Raw genomic sequence first — 17,558 nt, 5'->3', positions numbered from 1 at the left:
TCCTCATGCTTCAGCTAACCAATAACTGCCTGAAATTAGGAAGAAATTTCTCATATGGACTGGATATTCCATAATTGTCCATTCTGGGGATTCTTGCATCTTCCTTGGACATATCTATTTCCTGGCCACTTTCAGAGAGAGTATACTGGTCTATGAGGACAACTGCTCTTATCTAATATGGCTATCCCATGTTCCTAGATATTTGTATGGAATTATTTTGTATGTAAGTGTATGCAAAATGTTTTACGAATAATGGGACAAGATACCTGTGCTTACAATCTGATTTAGACAGGTATAATACTTAGAGTAGCTCAAATGTGACTATGAGCAGACACATTCTAACTGGGGGCTTGATACTGGGAAATTTCACAAAATAACTTATTGAGTGTGTGGATGGTTTGGTTGCACATACAGTAACTCCTCACTTAAAGTCGTCCCGGTTAACAATTAGGGAACATGCTCGTTTAAAGTTGTGCAATGCTCCATTTGGCAGACGTCTGCTTTGTTTACTGCTTTCAGGAAGAGCAGTCCGTTGCAACTAGCTGGTGGGGGCTTGGAACCAGGGTGGACCGGCAGCCCCCCTATCAGCTCCCCGCTCCCCTAAGTTCCCTGGGCAGCAGCTGCCCAGCAGGCTAGCAGTTGCAGCTGTCCCTCGCCCCACTGTCATGTGCTGCTCCTGCCCTCTGCCTTGGAGCTGCTCCCTGAGACTCCTGCTTGCTGTGTGGGGAGGAGGGGAGGAAGAGGGGGGCTAATGTCAGGGTGCCCCCCTCTCCCCTGCTCCTGCACCCTGCTTACCCCATCTTCCATAGAGCCGGGGGGACACATGACAGGGCTCAGGATGGAGGGAGCTTGCTGGCAGCAGCTGGGTCTCAGCAAGCTGATCTAATTAACAAGGCAGTGTACTTAACGGGGAAATGCGCATCTCTTTCTCACACACACACACACGCGCGGTGTGTGTCTCTGTCTCTGTCTCTGTCTGCGATGCTGTTTCTCCTCCCACCATTCCTTCTGCCTTGTAGAGTGTGAGAGTTAATCCTTGAGGGCTCAGCTAATTGCTAGTTCATCATTTCGCAGTAAGGCATTTCCTGGGAAATATCCCACCCTCTGACTCCTCCACCTCAACCAAGCTTCACAATCATCACTGTGTACCAGTATTAAATTGTTTGTTTAAAACTTACTGTGTGTGTGTGTGTGTGTGTGTGTGTGTCTTTTGTCTGGTGAAAAAAAATTCCCTGGAACCTAACCCCCTCATTTACATTAATTCTTATGGGGAAATTGGATTTGCTTAACATCGTTTTGCTTAAAGTTGCATTTTTCAGGAACATAACTACAGCGTTAAGTGAGGAGTTACTGTAGTGGGAGGCAGTTCCGAGAGTAGAGGCAAGATGAAGGTGAGAGGGAGAAAAGGTCTTAAAGCATGCAGTTAGGCAAGATTATTGGGAGGAATGTAAGGCGTATGTATGTTTAATCCATGTGCTTATACTCTGTCTATCACTGTGGTATCTGAATGTTTGACATGAGAACAGATACCAGCATGCAGTAACACATTTGTGACTGGAATGGAATTACTGACCATGTGAATGAGAGAGACCATTGGAGTCTAATAATGCAGCAAACAAGGGCCTCAGAACAAAAACACCCGAGTTCTAATCCCAGTTTTACCACTGATTTGCTGACCTAGGGAAAGTCATTAACTTTGTCTTCCATTATCTTCTCTAAAGTGGAGTCAGTACCTTCCTACCTCACTGGGGAGCTTTGGAGATTAATCAGTGTTTGTTCAGTGCTTTGAAGTGTAACATATGTTATGGAAGCTAAATAGTATTGTGCTTGTCCAAAAGATTCTAGCTACAGTCAGTAGACTCTTAATTGTACTAAACTCCAAACCTTCTGTGGTTTAGAATCTGTGTACATGTTGCAGTTTATACTACTGTTGCATGCAATGTACTGATAGGTTATTACTACACCAGGTAAGCATAAGATGTTTTGTATAAATGAATTGCGGGATACAGGAGAACCATGAACTTTGTCTCAATTAACATTAGTAAGGTGATGAAACTTCTTGGCTTGACATCTGTTTTGCTGGTTTATGGCTGTGTCTTCTAGTCCAGTGGTTTTCAAACTTTTTTTCTGGCGACCCAGTTGAAGAAAATTGTTGATGCCCATGACCCAGTGGAGCTGGGGATGAGGGGTTTGGGGTGTAGGAGGAGTTCAAGGCTGGGGAAGAAGGTTGGGGTGCGGGGTGGGGCCAGGAATGAGGGGTTCAGGATGTGGGAGGGGGCTCTGGGCTGGGGCAGGGGGTTGGGGTCAGGGAGGGGGTCTGGGCTGGGGGTGCAGGCTCTGGGCTGGGACCAGGGATGAGGGCTTTGGGGTGCAGGAGGGGGTTCTGCGTTGGGGGGGCTTAGGGCTGGGGTAGGGGATTGGGGCACAGAGGATTGGGGCGCAGGCTTACCTGTGGCGGCTCCTGGTCAGTGGCACAGTGAGGGTGCTAAGGCAGACTTCCTGCCTGTCCTGGCACCGCAGACCATGCTGCGTTCTGGAAGCGGTCAGCAGCAGGTTCGGCTCCTAGGCGGATGCGTGCAAGCGGCTCCTCGCAGCTCTCACCTGCAGGCACCGCGGCCAGTGCTCAGAGTGTGGGCAGTGTGTGGAGCCCCGTGGCCCCCCACCCCCTCCTGCCTAGGAGCCGGACCTGTTGCTGGCCGCTTTTGGGGTGCAGCACGGTGTCAGAACAGGTAGGGACTAGCCTGCCTTAGCCAGGCAGCACCGCCGATGGGACTTTTAATGGCCCGGTTGGTGGTGCTGACCAGAGCCACCGCGACCCAGTGCCTTACATTCCGTGACCCTGTAGTGGGTCACGACCCGCAGTTTGAAAACCACTGCTCTAGTCCTTACCCAGGCAAACTTCATTGACTTTAATAGGAAATTGCCCTAGGTATGGATCAGGCCATAAGAGTCCAATTTTGAGGTGCTGCACACCTTTTTTGAGGGGCAGAGCTCCTACAACTCTGATTTAACTAGGAGCTAAGTGTACTCTGCATCTCACAGAATTGGTCCCTTAAGATCTGGTATTATTCTACGTACCCGATCCCTTTAATTTCAGCATTAGGCCCTTCATTTGTAAACATACGCCTACGGAACAGATTTTTTTTCAATAGCTACATTTTATAATGAATGATCCCATTGTGCCTCTGAAGCCAAATAGAGAGGGGGCTACTAAATTATTGTCTATGCTTATACCACGGTTCCATTAAAATATTTATCTTCTGTAACAACTTTATTAAAGTACTGTGTAAGACACTATTCTTTCTCAGTTTTCTGAGTAAGTACTTCCTTTTTCACAATCTGCAGAAAGGCTTGACTATTTTACAGTGCACCCAAAAGTGTATTAAATCCTTCCAAATACAGGTAAGGCATAATCTTTGCCCAGAGGTGTCTCCCAAATAATGAGAAGTGTACGATCCCTTTAGGGAAGGTTGAAGAAAGGAGGATAAGGACAACATTAGTAAGGTTACGGGGTTTCTCAGCAAGTCTAGTGCATACTTGGATGGAACAAAAACAATGGTTTTTTGAGTGCAATAAAAAACTAAAATGAGTAAGTACAAGACTTACCACTGAATTTGTTTTAAGTCTCATTGAAGTAGTAGGTATCCAGGACATATTAGGGAATTAATAACTTAGATTTTTTAAATTCTATCCTCTAGAAAAATACATATATTCAACAACAGGAATGTATAAATTAAGTGAAAAGAACAGGAGTACTTGTGGCACCTTAGAGACTAACAAATTTATTTGAGCATAAGCTTTTGTGGGCTACAGCTCACTTCTTCGGGCTGTGCTTACTAAGCTCTGATCTCTTTTTGGCAACTGAAAGGATGAAGTTGTTTAGCATAACTACAGGTGTATTGTATGTTTCTTAAACTAGAATAATAATAAATTAGCTTACATAACTGATTGTCTAGCTGTTTTCACTGTATTTATCAGTAATTAAAGGAGGAACTGCTTTCCGCTGTCAGATTTTTACTGAAACATCACTGTCACATTCCATTAATGTTGCTTAATTAAATAGCAAGTAATTAATGGTGAATGTAAGCGGCCAACATTGTGAAAGAGGGTGTTTGCAGACTGGATGGAAAAGAACCTAGGAAAATGAAGAATCTCTAAGGAAAAAAGGCTGTAAATGATGTTTGTTCATAGAATTGCACAGCTAAGAGATTTCTATAATAGGGCTCTGTCTTTTTCAGAAATGTATATTTTGGCTGAAATGTTCCATACTTGGCCTTAGACCAGGTGCAATTTTCCTTTGAAAGCTGGATAAGTTATTGTCAGATGCTCAGCAAGGGTGAACGTGGTGTAGTACCACTTATGTCTATGAAGGTTTGTGATTTGCACCAGCTGAGGATGTGGCCCAGCCTTTTTGAGATATCCAACCACGAATAAGCAAACTAAAACCAAGCCCTTCATATAACACATGCTGCTTTTAATTACGTTTGACCTGAGTTCTTAAATGATAATTGCCTTTGACATGTTTGAAACAATGTGTCTGAGAAATAATGTGTATAGCATTTGAGAAAGCATTTCACTTAACTTTTGAACAAGGCATCAAAGAGAGAAACTTCAGATAGCTATGCATTGAAATAAACATATTTATTTCAGAAATCACAAAGCCAAATAAATTCACAGTACTTTCACGTGGTAGTGCCTTTTGTAAAAGAAAAGACATTTTTCTAGAAGATAAACTCTAGGAATTATTTTGGGGAAGTTCTATGGCCTGTGTTATACAGGAGGTCCCGCTAGATGATCATAATGCTCCCTTCTGGCCTTGGAAGCTATGAAAATCTTAACTGAGACAACATTTAAAACTATTAATGCAAAAACTAAGAAATAGAATTTTGTGCAGTTGGGAGTGATTATGTGATCTTATTTCCTCACTGTAATTCTAAGATGATGATTGAGGTCTGAAATCAAACCCAGTTCAAGCTGCCAATAGAGAGAAATTAAGTGTCCTATTTGGTTTCTGGGTAACTTTTTTTTTTCTTGTGACTAGACAAGAGCTCTATAAGTCTGCAAGAAGGCCCATAAAAAGAGGCAGAATAGGCACCGCATTTGCAGGAGGTGGAGGCAGAAGGAAAGTGATGGATCTGCAGTATACTTCTCTTCCCCCCCCCCCCCCCCCCCCCCCGCCTCCCCAAAAAAATCCTCTGGGAAGGGTGCATAGAGAGAGTGCAGCTCAGGAGCAGCTGTCATTGGCTACTGGGATTGGGTGAGCGGAGAGGAGCAGCACAAGGCCAGCTGTCTTTTTGGTGACCTTAGAATTTCTGTAAGATTGACTCTGTTTTCCTTGTGGATCCATGGGGTTCTGTGTCCTTACAGTAGGTAAAAAGACTTTAGTTTGTTTAGGCCAGTAAAATACGTAGTTCAGATGTAAAGCTGTCAGGAAAACTTTAGCCTATTATATGTTTTTAATTCCCCACCCCGCCTCCATACAGGACTTTTTGGTACTTTCCACAGTCTTTAGCCTCTAAGGCACTGGTCCCCAACCTTTTTCGTCTGGTGGGCGCCGGACGACGAGCCACAGTGGCCCACGGACAAGCATCCGCCAAAATGCCGCCAAGAAGGAGCGTCATCAAGAACCGTCGCCGCTGAAATGCCACCGAAAATCAGCGGCATTTCAGCGGCAACGCCTCTGGATGACACTGCTTCTCGGCGGCATTTCAACAGATGCTCGTCCGCCGGCCAGTACATGGGTGCACATAGATGCCCCAGCGGGGACCACTGCTCTAAGGAAATAGGCAGTTAGTTATCAATTGTCAGTTCAGTCCTCAGGAGCTAAATTGTAAAATGCACATAACCATTCTCATTTAACATTGTATTACTCTTTTTCTAGCTGTTCTAATAATACTTTTTAATGTTCACTAAATTTCTCATATGAAAATTTCTGGTCTTTAAAACCGATCTGCTCTTTTTTCAGTCTCCATTGTAAACATCACTTTCTTGGCCTACCTTTAAGTCTTTGACTTCACCTGTATGAATGTTTTTCCTCCCGATCCACTGATTATATGAAATTACATTAGAATATTTTCCCAGTGTAATTGCTTCTTAGCTAAGACAACTAATCAGACTAAAGAAAACAATTAGTTTGTGCTTTATAGAAAGAATTAAAATACTGTGCAAAATTTATCTACTTCTGCAGGCTTCAGTTTTAAAAAATTGTTACTCTAATTCAGCATTTTTTCCCTGTAGAAAGAGTCTTCAAGAGGAAGGCATAGAGAGAAGGAAGACATTAAAATTACAAAGGAGAGGACTCCAGAAAGTGAAGAGGAAAATGGAGACTGGGAAACCAATAGAGAAGGTAAATTGAATTCAAGTAAGGCTCTCCATTTAATCTATTACAATATTCTAAATACTACAGATTATCAGTTTGTAGGAAGTTTTGTCCATAGCAATGGACTGATATGTTGACTATTCATGAATTACTGATGAATAAGGATTGTTTCAATTTATCTGTGGACAAGGAATAAATCTAGTGGTTGGGTTGGACCAAGTAATATAATTAGGCTTGGCAGAATTTGATTTTTTTTCCCTATACTTTCAGTAGATATTGGTTTATTTTTAAGCATTTTTTTTAAGATTTGTATCTATTTAAATTTAATGGCAGTAGACATAAATATTAAAACAATTAAAGCTTTATAACCATTAAAATCACAAATTATCACAATCACATGTCAAAATATATAAAGTAAATATCCTTAAACCAAACTCTTTGTAAGTTCTCAAGGAGCATTTTTCTTTCTTTGCCTATCTATAAATTTTGATTATCAATAGAAATATATTTGGTTTGTGAAATCAACGTTTACTCACAACTACCATTAAAAATCTAATCCTTCCAAGATAAATATGATGCAAAACAAGAGATTGTTACTGTCTGCCCTCTCTCTCAATCTGTTTTGAAACTTGATGAACAAGACATCGGTCATAGAATTGTTTGATCAGTACATAAGCAAAAAGAAATTGGCCCTCAGCCACTGACTGGCTGGCAGGGCCTTTCACAACTAGGTCACTGGTTCAAATCCAGCCTACATCAGTTGTGGCTGATTAACAGCTGATCAGTGAAATAAGGTGTGTTTACTCATTTAAAATAAAAAAGGACTCAATTTTACAACAATTTTTACATTTGCCTGTCTCATTGAGCACAAAAACTAAGTTATCTTTGCACGTAGCCCATATAGATCATTGTTGAAGCCCATTGTCAGGGTGACAAAAGAAAGCTTGCTACTTGCTACTGCTCCTTGTTCTATGGTCAAAAAGAGGATTTTGGTATCCAGGATGTCAGTCACAAACAGTCATTGTTTAGCTTTCATTTAACTAAAAAACTGTACTAACTGTTTTTTTGGATTGAGACGGAACAATTCTGGGGGAAGATCACCACTTCTATTTTCCTTTGTTGGGGGAGACAGTTGACTTGTTCTGACTGACTATGAAGTTATCCTGGTTTCCAGTGAACTTAAGTGATATCTACATGACTATGAAATACTTCATGCTATTTTGAATAGTTGAATATTTTGATGTGTATTTGCTTAGGAGCCCTAGTTATGGCCCAGGACCCTATTTTGCTAGGTTCTGTACAAACATTGGACAAAAAGACATTGCTGTCCCAAAGTGCTTATAATCTAAGTATAAGGCCTGGTCTACATTAGAAAATTAGGTCTGCATAAATAAGTCACTCGGGTGTGATTTTTTTTTTTTTTTTTTGAGAAGTATGACTGTTTAAGACCACTTATTTTATATATTGCCTGTCATCTTTTTTTAAATAAAGACTCTGATAATGGAGAAGTTAATTATGATTATGACCATGAGCTGTCTTTGGAAATGAAACGTCAAAAGATTCAGAGAGAACTCATGAAGCTGGAACAGGAAAACATGGAGAAGCGAGAGGAAATAGTCATTAAAAAGGAGGTTTGTATCTTGAAAATAGGCACGTGTTCTTATAACTAATCAACTGCCATTTTATGTTCTTAGAGTCCTAATTGTTTTCTGCATGACGGGAGCCGCTATGTGCTACCATGGGGCAAATGATAAATGACTGTTGGGCGTAACTTTACCAACATAGGGCTGTATTCTGGCTAGCCTTTCTGTGTAGGCAGGGAAGGAGGCAGATAGGAGAGGAACTTTGGGGCACAAATCGTTGGGACACTCAAACTGGCTGTCCCAAAACCTGTGATGTACATGTGAGAGCGGTCTTCCCCATGTCTGCCCACATTGAGGTTTAGGAGCTGTGAATTTATTTCATATGCTTCATTCTGGACCATTTTATCTATGCCAGTCCACCACCTGCCCTCACTATTCATATTACACTGGCTTTTATTAGGCATAATCTTGGTGGGTGGTTCATAACTGGAAAGAATATGCCTATTTGGGGTGTGGGACCTTAAGAGCCAGAATTTTTTGGGCTGTAGGTAAATCTTACTGGAGTGCGATTTTTCAGGCTAACTTTAGAATGTTAATTAGAACCATTTTATGGATATGAATGTAATGATCTGTTAGGTGTCATTTAATTATGTCGTAGGTCATTTGTGCAGAATTTTCTTTAAGATCAGCTTTATTTTAAGATATTTTAATACTAATGTAATTAACTACTTCTGCAAAAAATGTGCTTAGTATGTCTGAGGCAGATGGTGTGTTAGTGGTTATTACTATCTAAAGTTTGAATGATATTAGGATCCTTATTCAGGCAGGATACACATACAGCACATGAGTTTTTGGTTGTAGTTTAAACTTTTTCTTTATCCAAGATTTCTCCAGAGGTGGTTAGATCTAAATTATCACAGTCTCCTTCACCAAGAAAATCTAAATCTCCAAAACGAAGGTCAAGTCCCAAATCTTCATCTTCAGTTAGTAAGAAAGAGAAGAAAACTTCTACAGTGTCTTCTCCGCTCTTGGACCAGCAGAGGTCAGTAGGTAGACGTACATTATGGTTGGGGAAAGGGTGGTATGTTGATACATTATGAAATGTTTTGTGCTAATCAGTGGATATAGATACTCATTTTCATTGTCCCTTAAGGTGTGAATTCAGTGTACCAGTTTTGAAACTGTCGATTTTTTGCAGAGTTCACAAAAATCCCTGGGACAAGGCAGCATATATATGTCTTCATTGATTTTAATAACTTGTAGATTTTGCATTGAACATTGTTTCTTTAAATGACGTGAACTGCATAGAGCCTATGAGATGCACTGGAGACATCTAAATAGAAATAAAATTACATTTGTTCAATGGTGTGGGGTGTTGTTTTTGGTGGTTAAATGCAAGTTAATTTAGGCTAGAATTGAAATTTTGCAGTTTGGGGAGTCAGGTGTTCTGTTGGCACTACATATTGCTATACAAGAGATATTACTTGGCCTTCTAGGTTAAGGAGTGACCTGGAGAGTTATAGCACTGGGAAAGGGAGACAAGAGAGGGGATGAAGTAGGAAAATCACAGGCTGTTACAACTGGGCTTCTTGTCACAAAAAAAAAAATCAATCCTCTAAAAAAGACCTTGCTGACTCTAGAACCTGGGAATCCATGTTTAGCTCCATTAGCTGTGAGGAAAAATTACAACGCTAATACAAGAACAGGCACCTGTATTTGTCAAGCAACTTGCCTTTGAAGCAAGTTATGCTTAAATAGGGGCACAATACTCGTAAATGTTGGTTTTGCTGTAAAAGATTAGTATAGGAGATTGCTTGCTACAGTGCTTTAAGATGCAGTGACATCTAGGTTCTAATATGTTTGTATTTGTTTGTGACTCACTTATGAAAAATACATATGGGTATAAAGAAATATCTTTACATTTCCTTGTAATTCATGGTGGAAACAAAATGTTCAATATTTATTCATAAAGCTCCTGAAAATATGGTAGGATGCTTTACATACAAGGAATGAGTGATCCCTACCCCAAATAGCTTAAAATTTGAGGCACTGACCCTGCACTGTATTGTGCACAGATGTATTGTATTCAATTGCAGAATCTGGACAAGAAAAACAGGATTTTGGTGTTTTGATGCATGCCGTTTTAAGGGCATTGTAACTTTGGAAGCTGTAGTTACACATTTGGGAGCAGTTCCAAATTTTGCAAGTCTGTTTCAGAAATAAGGGTTATAAATTCAAATGGCCATGGGAAACTTCAAAGGAGAACTTGACATTAATTTTCCTTTGTATTCACCATTCAGTCAGTACAACAGCAAATGCCACTATCTGCTGATGGAATAGAGAAGTCTGCCCCAAAAGCTGCAAAGCGCTTAACTCTATAAATTGGTGCTGCTAGTATCTGAGAGATTAACAAATATTTTATTTAGTCTTTTAAATAGCTTTTTCCGGTATTTTGATACATTTAGGAGTTCCAAAAGCACCCAAAGTAAAAAGAAGGGTCCTCGTACGCCTAGTCCACCTCCTCCAGTACAAGAGGAGACTCTCCTGGGGAAAAAGCATAAAGAAAAACATAAAGCAAAAGAGCGTTTAGAAGAAAAAACTAGAGAGGGGAAAGAGAGAGGACGTGACTTTGAAAGACATAAGGAAAAAAAAGAGAAACAGAGGTGAGTTCTGTTGCATTATTAGGTTTTTAGCATTAATGTAACCTTGCTTAGGTTATCTGCATTTCTGTTAAATCTGTAGTTCATATTGCACTAAATAGAGAGGGTTTTACATTTGACTTGCTGCCAACTTTCTCTGAATTCATTAAATATAATAAATGCATCATATAGTGGACTAATAAATTACAGCTAATAGAGTTGTCACTTGAATAAAAATAACTTGTTGAGATACCCTTCTGAAATAACTGTCATGTTTTCCATCAGTGAGTCAGACCTTGACTGGTGGTCCAGTCCAGGGTCCTCACGTCTTCATTCTAAAGCCATAATTTTTCCATTATACCTTGAACTTCCCCTTGTAGAGAAACACTACTTCTCTTCTTCAGAATATCAGGTCAGTGGACCCGTGAAGAGAAAACACTATTATTCTGCAAATTGGCCATTAGGAGGCATTCTCCTCTCCAGAAAGCCTCATTTAGTAAATCTAGTATTTTAGTAATGCTGTTTCTTCAAAAATTGCCTCTTAAGTCCCTACCTTTTGGGATGCTTACATCCAAAGGTGGTTCTATGTATTCACACTCATACCTGCCCACCTTATCCATCCTAAAACCTATATGTCCACGTGGGGAAGGTAGGTCATATTCATTCTCTCTCTCACACTCACACACACACACGACTTATAGTGGTAAGTTTGATATTACTTTGTGAAGACTAAGGAGTTTAGGAAAACCTTTACATTCTGTCATGAGCTGATAAAGTAAAAAAGACTCAAAGGTGGTTGGATCTGAGGCAGTGTTATGCCCCTTTCCATAATTAGTGTCAGAAGGTCACAAGCCGTAGTGGGGAGCACTCAGTGCAGCTGTGATAGAAGCGGGAGTGTATTTGGCAGCCTGTGTGCATGCGGTACCATGATAGAAGTAGGTACTTCCATGGCAATGGCTGCAGCCTGTTCTACAAGTGTCAGTGACCTTTGTGTGTGAATTTTTAAATTACTTAATATTGAAAACAAATACTTGAAATCCTCCTGATCCTTCAGTAAGCCAAATGGCAGTTCAAGATAACAGCAGTCTTTTTCTTCCTTCAGAAGTCATCATTAAGGTCCGAAAACTTGTCTGAACTTTTTTATAGTAAAGTTCTGATTTTACAGAATTCATTAAATTAAAGCAACAAAAAAAAACAAATTCCCTATTTTTGTATTGACATCTAGCTGCTTAAAAAATTACAGATAATCTAGGGGGTTCAGGCTTCACCCTGTTTGTATTACATTGAAAAATATATTAAATGGGATCTTCTGGAACTAAACAAGTTTGTAGATTGTGTAGATATTAGATATTTGAGCACTATATGATGAAGGTAATTTCATATATGATGAACAAACTATTCTACCAGAAGTAATTCTTGATCCGGTACTACGGGTGTGGTCTTGGAGTTGACTTTAATTGATTGGAGATGTACTGATCCCATATTGTGCATGCTGAACAAGCTGCTACTTGTATGTTTCTTAGAGATCCTTCAGAAGGCTCCCATAGACAGAAGCGTTCTCCTAGTCCTGCTGATCATTCTGGCAGTAATTCCTCTCCTTCCAGAGAATATTCACCTCCTACCTCAAGGAGAAGACAAACCTCCCGAGCTCCAGCAAAGTCAACTACACACAAGCATACTTTCTCACCCTCTCGCAGGTGGGAAGTTAATAACATAGTTCTTATTTTCTGAAACAATTAAAACTTTCCTGCCACCTTATCAAGTCATTTTCTCTTTGGTGATATCATATGATATCAGTGTTCTTTCCAAAGATGTGAGCATTTTGATACAGAATTATTTACCCTAGTAGCAGTATTAAAGAATAATCTACTTTACTGTTAACATGAGTAGCTGTGAATCCCTGGAAACTCTTTCTCACCTGCATAATTTTAAGCAGATATTTAGTCTTGTTGACTTCAGTGTGGTTATTCAGGTGAGTAAAGTTATGTACATGCATAAGAGTTTGCAGGATTGGGGCCTACATTGTCTTAGACAAAAAGATAGCTGTAAACTCTTATTAGGGTAACAGAAAATTACAAAAACAGAAATTAAGCCAGTGTTACTTGCCACAGGGATGCTGTATATAGCTGTACTTAGAGTGAGCACCCAAAAAAGAAAATAATTTGTCTGCTGCATGTTACCAGGATTTCTTGAAAGCACCTCATATTTAGTAAAATAGCTGTGTTGCTGGGGAAGACTGCATGTTTCATAGCAACAAAGTTCTTGTCATTGTCTAATCGAAGGTGCTTTTTTTTTTTTTTCTGAAATGTATATATTTTTTTACTGGATGACTTGCTCTTGAATATTAACTAAAGATTAAACTAGGAATATAGAGTGGTTCTAACAAACTCTTAAAGTATCTTTATTTTTGAGATAACAGTAAATATGCATGGGAGAGAGGAGCAGTTTATATATTTTAGAAATAGGAATTTTATTTTCCAGTTGATGGCTAGAGGGCGGAGCCTATAGAAATAATTTTATTTTTTTAATGGATTTTTTTTGTTGAGGTTTTATTATTTATTTTATAGTATCCTAAAAAACTGCATGTTGTGGCTATTTTAATGATGTGTCTTGCAGGTCTACTTCCCCACCAGGGCAGCATCACTCTCCCATATCATCAAGACATCACTCCTCTTCATCACAATCAGGCTCCTCTGTTCAAAGACATTCCCCTTCCCCCCGCCGCAAAAGAACTCCTTCTCCAACCTATCAAAGGACAGCTTCCCCACCTGTGAGGCGTTCCTCCTCTCCCTATCCCCCGCGCTCTTCATCCTCTCCTCAGAGGAAGCGAAGTCCTTCAAGACATCAGTCCCCAGGGAGAGAGAAGGGGCGGCATGATCGTGACCGGACTTCACAATCGCATGATAGACGCCACGAAAGGAGGGATGGTACGAACAACAATACATTTTTCAGAAACATGTTACATTGCCCCCAAACTGTAGTTAGCTGTCAAAAAAACTGATTATTTTAATCATTGTCTCATCTAGATGTGCTCCAAGCAGTTAGACAAGACATTGGTTAAAATGCCAGCAGACATCTATGCTAGCACTCCTGTTCCCACTGTATCGGGTTTAGTGCAAAGGGGAGAGACTTTAACAAGAATGATAGTGTAGGCAAGGTCTCTTTCACTGTACTAGGTCTCACCAGTATATGTGGTAAAGTCCAGAATGGCCTTCATTTTTTCTCTCTAGTATCTAATCACCCTTTTCTATATATGGCAGTGGCTGCACCAATCGCAGTAGGATAGTGGTCTTCTCTCAAGACCAAATATCTGCCAGTGAACCACATAGCCTATCAAGTCTGTTGGGCAATTTTGGTGAACAAAAATTCCATCACCCCCAAACTTATGAAGAGAACATTTGTCAAGTTTTGTAGACCAACTATAAGATAATACAATGGAGCCCCATTTATCTGACCCTTCATTATCTGTTTCTCCATATTAACCCAACAACCAGTGCGCACAGGTCTAGAAGCGGGCGATCTCTCTGGTGGCCGCTAGATGGTGCTGTAGTCTCACACTTTCCCATTTTCTGGATTAGCTGAATTTTTGCAAAAAGAAGAACAGGAGTACTTGTGGCACCTTAGAGACTAACAAATTTATTAGAGCATAAGCTTTCGTGGACTACAGCCCACTTCTTCGGATGCATATAGAATGGAACATATATTGAGGAGATATATATACACACATACAGAGAGCATAAACAGGTGGGAGTTGTCTTACCAACTCTGAGAGGCCAATTAATTAAGAGAAAAAAAAAAAAAAAAAAACTTTTGAAGTGATAATCAAGCTAGCCCAGTACAGACAGTTTGATAATAAGTGTGAGAATACTTACAAGGGGAGATAGAGTCAATGTTTGTAATGGCTCAGCTGAACTTTTGGTTATCCAAACTGGCCCCGGTTCCAACTAGATCAGATAAATAGGGTTCTGCTGTATTTATAATAGGAACATATTGTGAATAAATAAATATTTTAAAAATCAGGTTTCAGTAGTGAGAGATCTTAAAAAAGATGATAGCATAGATGCACTCTGAGCACACTGTCAAGTGCATAAGGAATTGAAAAGGGAAATTACCACAAGAAAAGTACTTGAACTCAGTACTCTCTAAAAGAATATGCTCCTGGTCCTAAAATTATTGCATCAAATCTTCGTCCTAACACATTTTGAAGTTACTGAATCTCTAAACAATGAAATGTGATACTTACTAGATTCAAATCCATGGGGGAGATTTTTCTAAAGCAACAAAGGTAGTTAAGCACCCAGCTCCAATTTGTGCCTTTGTAAATCTCTCCCCGTAGGCTTTTGTGTAAGAAATCTAATTCGGTTGGATCATTTTATATCCTTTCTACTTTGGATTGTTAGAATCTAATATTGAAGACTTTAATCAAGATGAATATTACATTTAATTTGTTTTCCAGAAACTAGAGGAAAAAGGGAAAAAGAGAGGGAAACCAGAGAGGAACGAGATTATGACCAAGAGCAGAGTGCCTCCAGGGATCATAGAGATGACCGAGAATCTCGGGATGGAAGAGATCGGAGGGAGACCAGGGATAACAGAGACCGCAGGGAGCCAAGGGAATCCAGGGACACTCGAGACTCCAGGGATACAAGGGATTACAGCAGAGATAATAAAGATAGCCGTGATCAGAGAGACTCACGTTCTATACGAGATACCCATGACTACAGAGACAGAGAGAATCGAGATACCCATAAAAAGGAAGACCAGTATCAGGAGGAACCACGCAGTTATGGAAGAACCCATGGCAGAGAAGACAATTCCCGTGCTGACACACGGAATGAATCCAGAAATGAGTCGAGAAATGAAAGTAGAAGTGACCGAACCGGCAGAAGTCGAGGCAGAGGTCCAGAATTATCTGACAAAGGTACTATATGATTTATTTTTTCAATGTCTGTACTACATTATTTGATAATGAATTGCTGCCAAATAAGCATATGCTGTTAAAGCAATCCTTAAGTGGTATTTTCATTAAAATAGAACTGTTGTCGCTTAAATGCATAGCACTCCTCTGTTTTCCATTCATTAAAACAGTATAGCATTGGCATCCTGCCATAGTACTTAAAAATCCTGCGCCACTCTGTTTAATGTATCTGCAACCTTCGCTGTTCCCAAGGGCCATGAAATACAAATAAGAGCCTGAAGTGTAATGAAAGACTAGCAGAGGCAGATTCTCTAGCCATATGCATTACACAACCCGTCTTCCTTCTGCTCAAATATGCATGTATAGCCAGGTTCAGCTTCTCCCATTTTTCTCACGTACAAAATATGTAACATTTTCTATGGCTTTCCAAAACCCGTTCCATTGTAATTTGTATTTGAAGAACTGTTAATTCTTTTATATTATCACCATTTGGTCATCTGTATTCATTATGTTTTTTGCTTTGGTTTCTTAGTTTCAATGTAACAGTTTTCTTTTTATTTTCTTTTTTAAAAGCTTCCAATAATTTTAAAACGACCTCCTTCATATCTTGACTGCTTGGTCTGCTCATTTCCTTCTGCACAATGTCTGCAATCTTATATTCTTCTAAGGACAAATTTCCGCCACCTCCATGCTACCTTATTACCAGTCAGAAAAACCCATATTGTAACTAGAGCAGGGGTTGGCAACCTTTCAGAAGTGGTGTGCCGAGTCTTCATTTTTTCACCCTAATTTAAGGTTTTGCGTGCCAGTAATATATTTTAATGTTTTTTAGAAGGTCTCTTTCTATAAGTCTAGAATATATAACTAAACTATTGTTGTATGTAAAGTAAATAAGGTTTTTAAAATGCTTAAGAAGCTTCATTTAAAATTAAATTAAAATGCAGAGCCCCCCGGACCGGTGGCCAGGACCCGGGCAGTGCGAGTGCCACGGAAAATCAACTCGCGTGCCGCCTTCGGCACACGTGGCATAGGTTGCCTACCCCTGAACTATAGGAAGTTGATTTCTCCTGAAAATAGAGTACAGTATGTGAGCATGGTGTATATAATTTTCAGATGCCTAGAACTCAAGTGCAGCATCTTAATTCTGGTTTTAGTAGGTTGTCATCTCATTATCACAAATATGTGTATCAGATTTGTTAACTATAAGCTTTTAAAACATCGGGATGGGTAGTTGAGCATTGAAACAGTTTCCTATGTCAAATAGAGTTTAGAATTTAACTTCTGTTTCAATGGTATAATTAAATGAACTTAGATATTTTAAATCTTATAGTTAATTGTTATAAAATGTCAATGGATTTTCTTACACGTGAACTCTTATGGCGGGTGGAAATGTTTTCAATAGGAAGTCGGGCAACCAGAGGGTCTCAAGTTGACAGTCATAGCAGTAGTGGCAATTACCATGACGGCTGGGAATCACGGAGTAGCTACCCTGACCGAGACCGCTATGACAATCGAGAGCAAGCAAGGGATTCATCCTTTGAAAGAAGACATGGAGAAAGGGAAAGACGTGACAACAGAGAGAGAGGTATGCAAACATGCATGCACTAATTCAGAAACATACAGCTGACCTGATATTGGAGTTTCGCATCAGTCTTGTTTTGAGGTTAACAAAAATTGACATATCTAGTACAAATGCTCATTAGCACAGCTATATAATAGATTCTTCCGCCTACCCCCCTCGACTGGCTTATGGCATTCCCCCATTGCTGTTTTTATTCATTCAGTATGTTTTAAGCAAACAACTTTGGGTGACTTCAATATAAAATGAATAAGTTGAAAAGAACTGCACATTTTTCTGTTTTAATTTTCTGGAGGATATTACCTATTTATATACATGAGCATGTGGCTACTGTCGCATTTCAATGCAATGTTACTTGTTGATATAGAATCATACAGACTATTTTTTGTCTTAGTATTCAGATCGTATAAATCTTTCGCCTTTAAATATGCTATTGTGAAGGTTTAGCTAACCTTGACTGGCTACTAAAGTAAGGCACAGTATAATACTGTGATTAATACAGTATGACATTTTATTGACT

The 17,558-nt window shown here is 39.7% G+C and overlaps 1 protein-coding gene across 7 annotated transcripts in view; it reads left to right on the top strand.

Moving 5' to 3' along the window:
* Window positions 1-17,558, top strand: part of ZC3H13 (zinc finger CCCH-type containing 13) — a 57,156-nt gene that overhangs the window by 18,792 nt on the left and 20,806 nt on the right. For all 7 annotated transcript variants that reach the window (XM_054014449.1, XM_054014444.1, XM_054014435.1 and 4 more), the window contains 8 exons: window positions 6,238-6,346; window positions 7,811-7,950; window positions 8,787-8,944; window positions 10,368-10,565; window positions 12,065-12,238; window positions 13,158-13,468; window positions 14,998-15,462; window positions 16,862-17,044. In XM_054014449.1, the coding sequence (XP_053870424.1) occupies window positions 6,238-6,346; window positions 7,811-7,950; window positions 8,787-8,944; window positions 10,368-10,565; window positions 12,065-12,238; window positions 13,158-13,468; window positions 14,998-15,462; window positions 16,862-17,044 (1,738 nt within the window). The remainder of the gene's footprint in view (window positions 1-6,237; window positions 6,347-7,810; window positions 7,951-8,786; window positions 8,945-10,367; window positions 10,566-12,064; window positions 12,239-13,157; window positions 13,469-14,997; window positions 15,463-16,861; window positions 17,045-17,558) is intronic.

The sequence above is a fragment of the Malaclemys terrapin genome, chromosome 1 (genome assembly GCF_027887155.1).
Source record: "Malaclemys terrapin pileata isolate rMalTer1 chromosome 1, rMalTer1.hap1, whole genome shotgun sequence".
NCBI classification, from domain to species: domain Eukaryota; kingdom Metazoa; phylum Chordata; order Testudines; family Emydidae; genus Malaclemys; species Malaclemys terrapin.
This window is presented reverse-complemented; position numbering and strand designations above follow the sequence as displayed.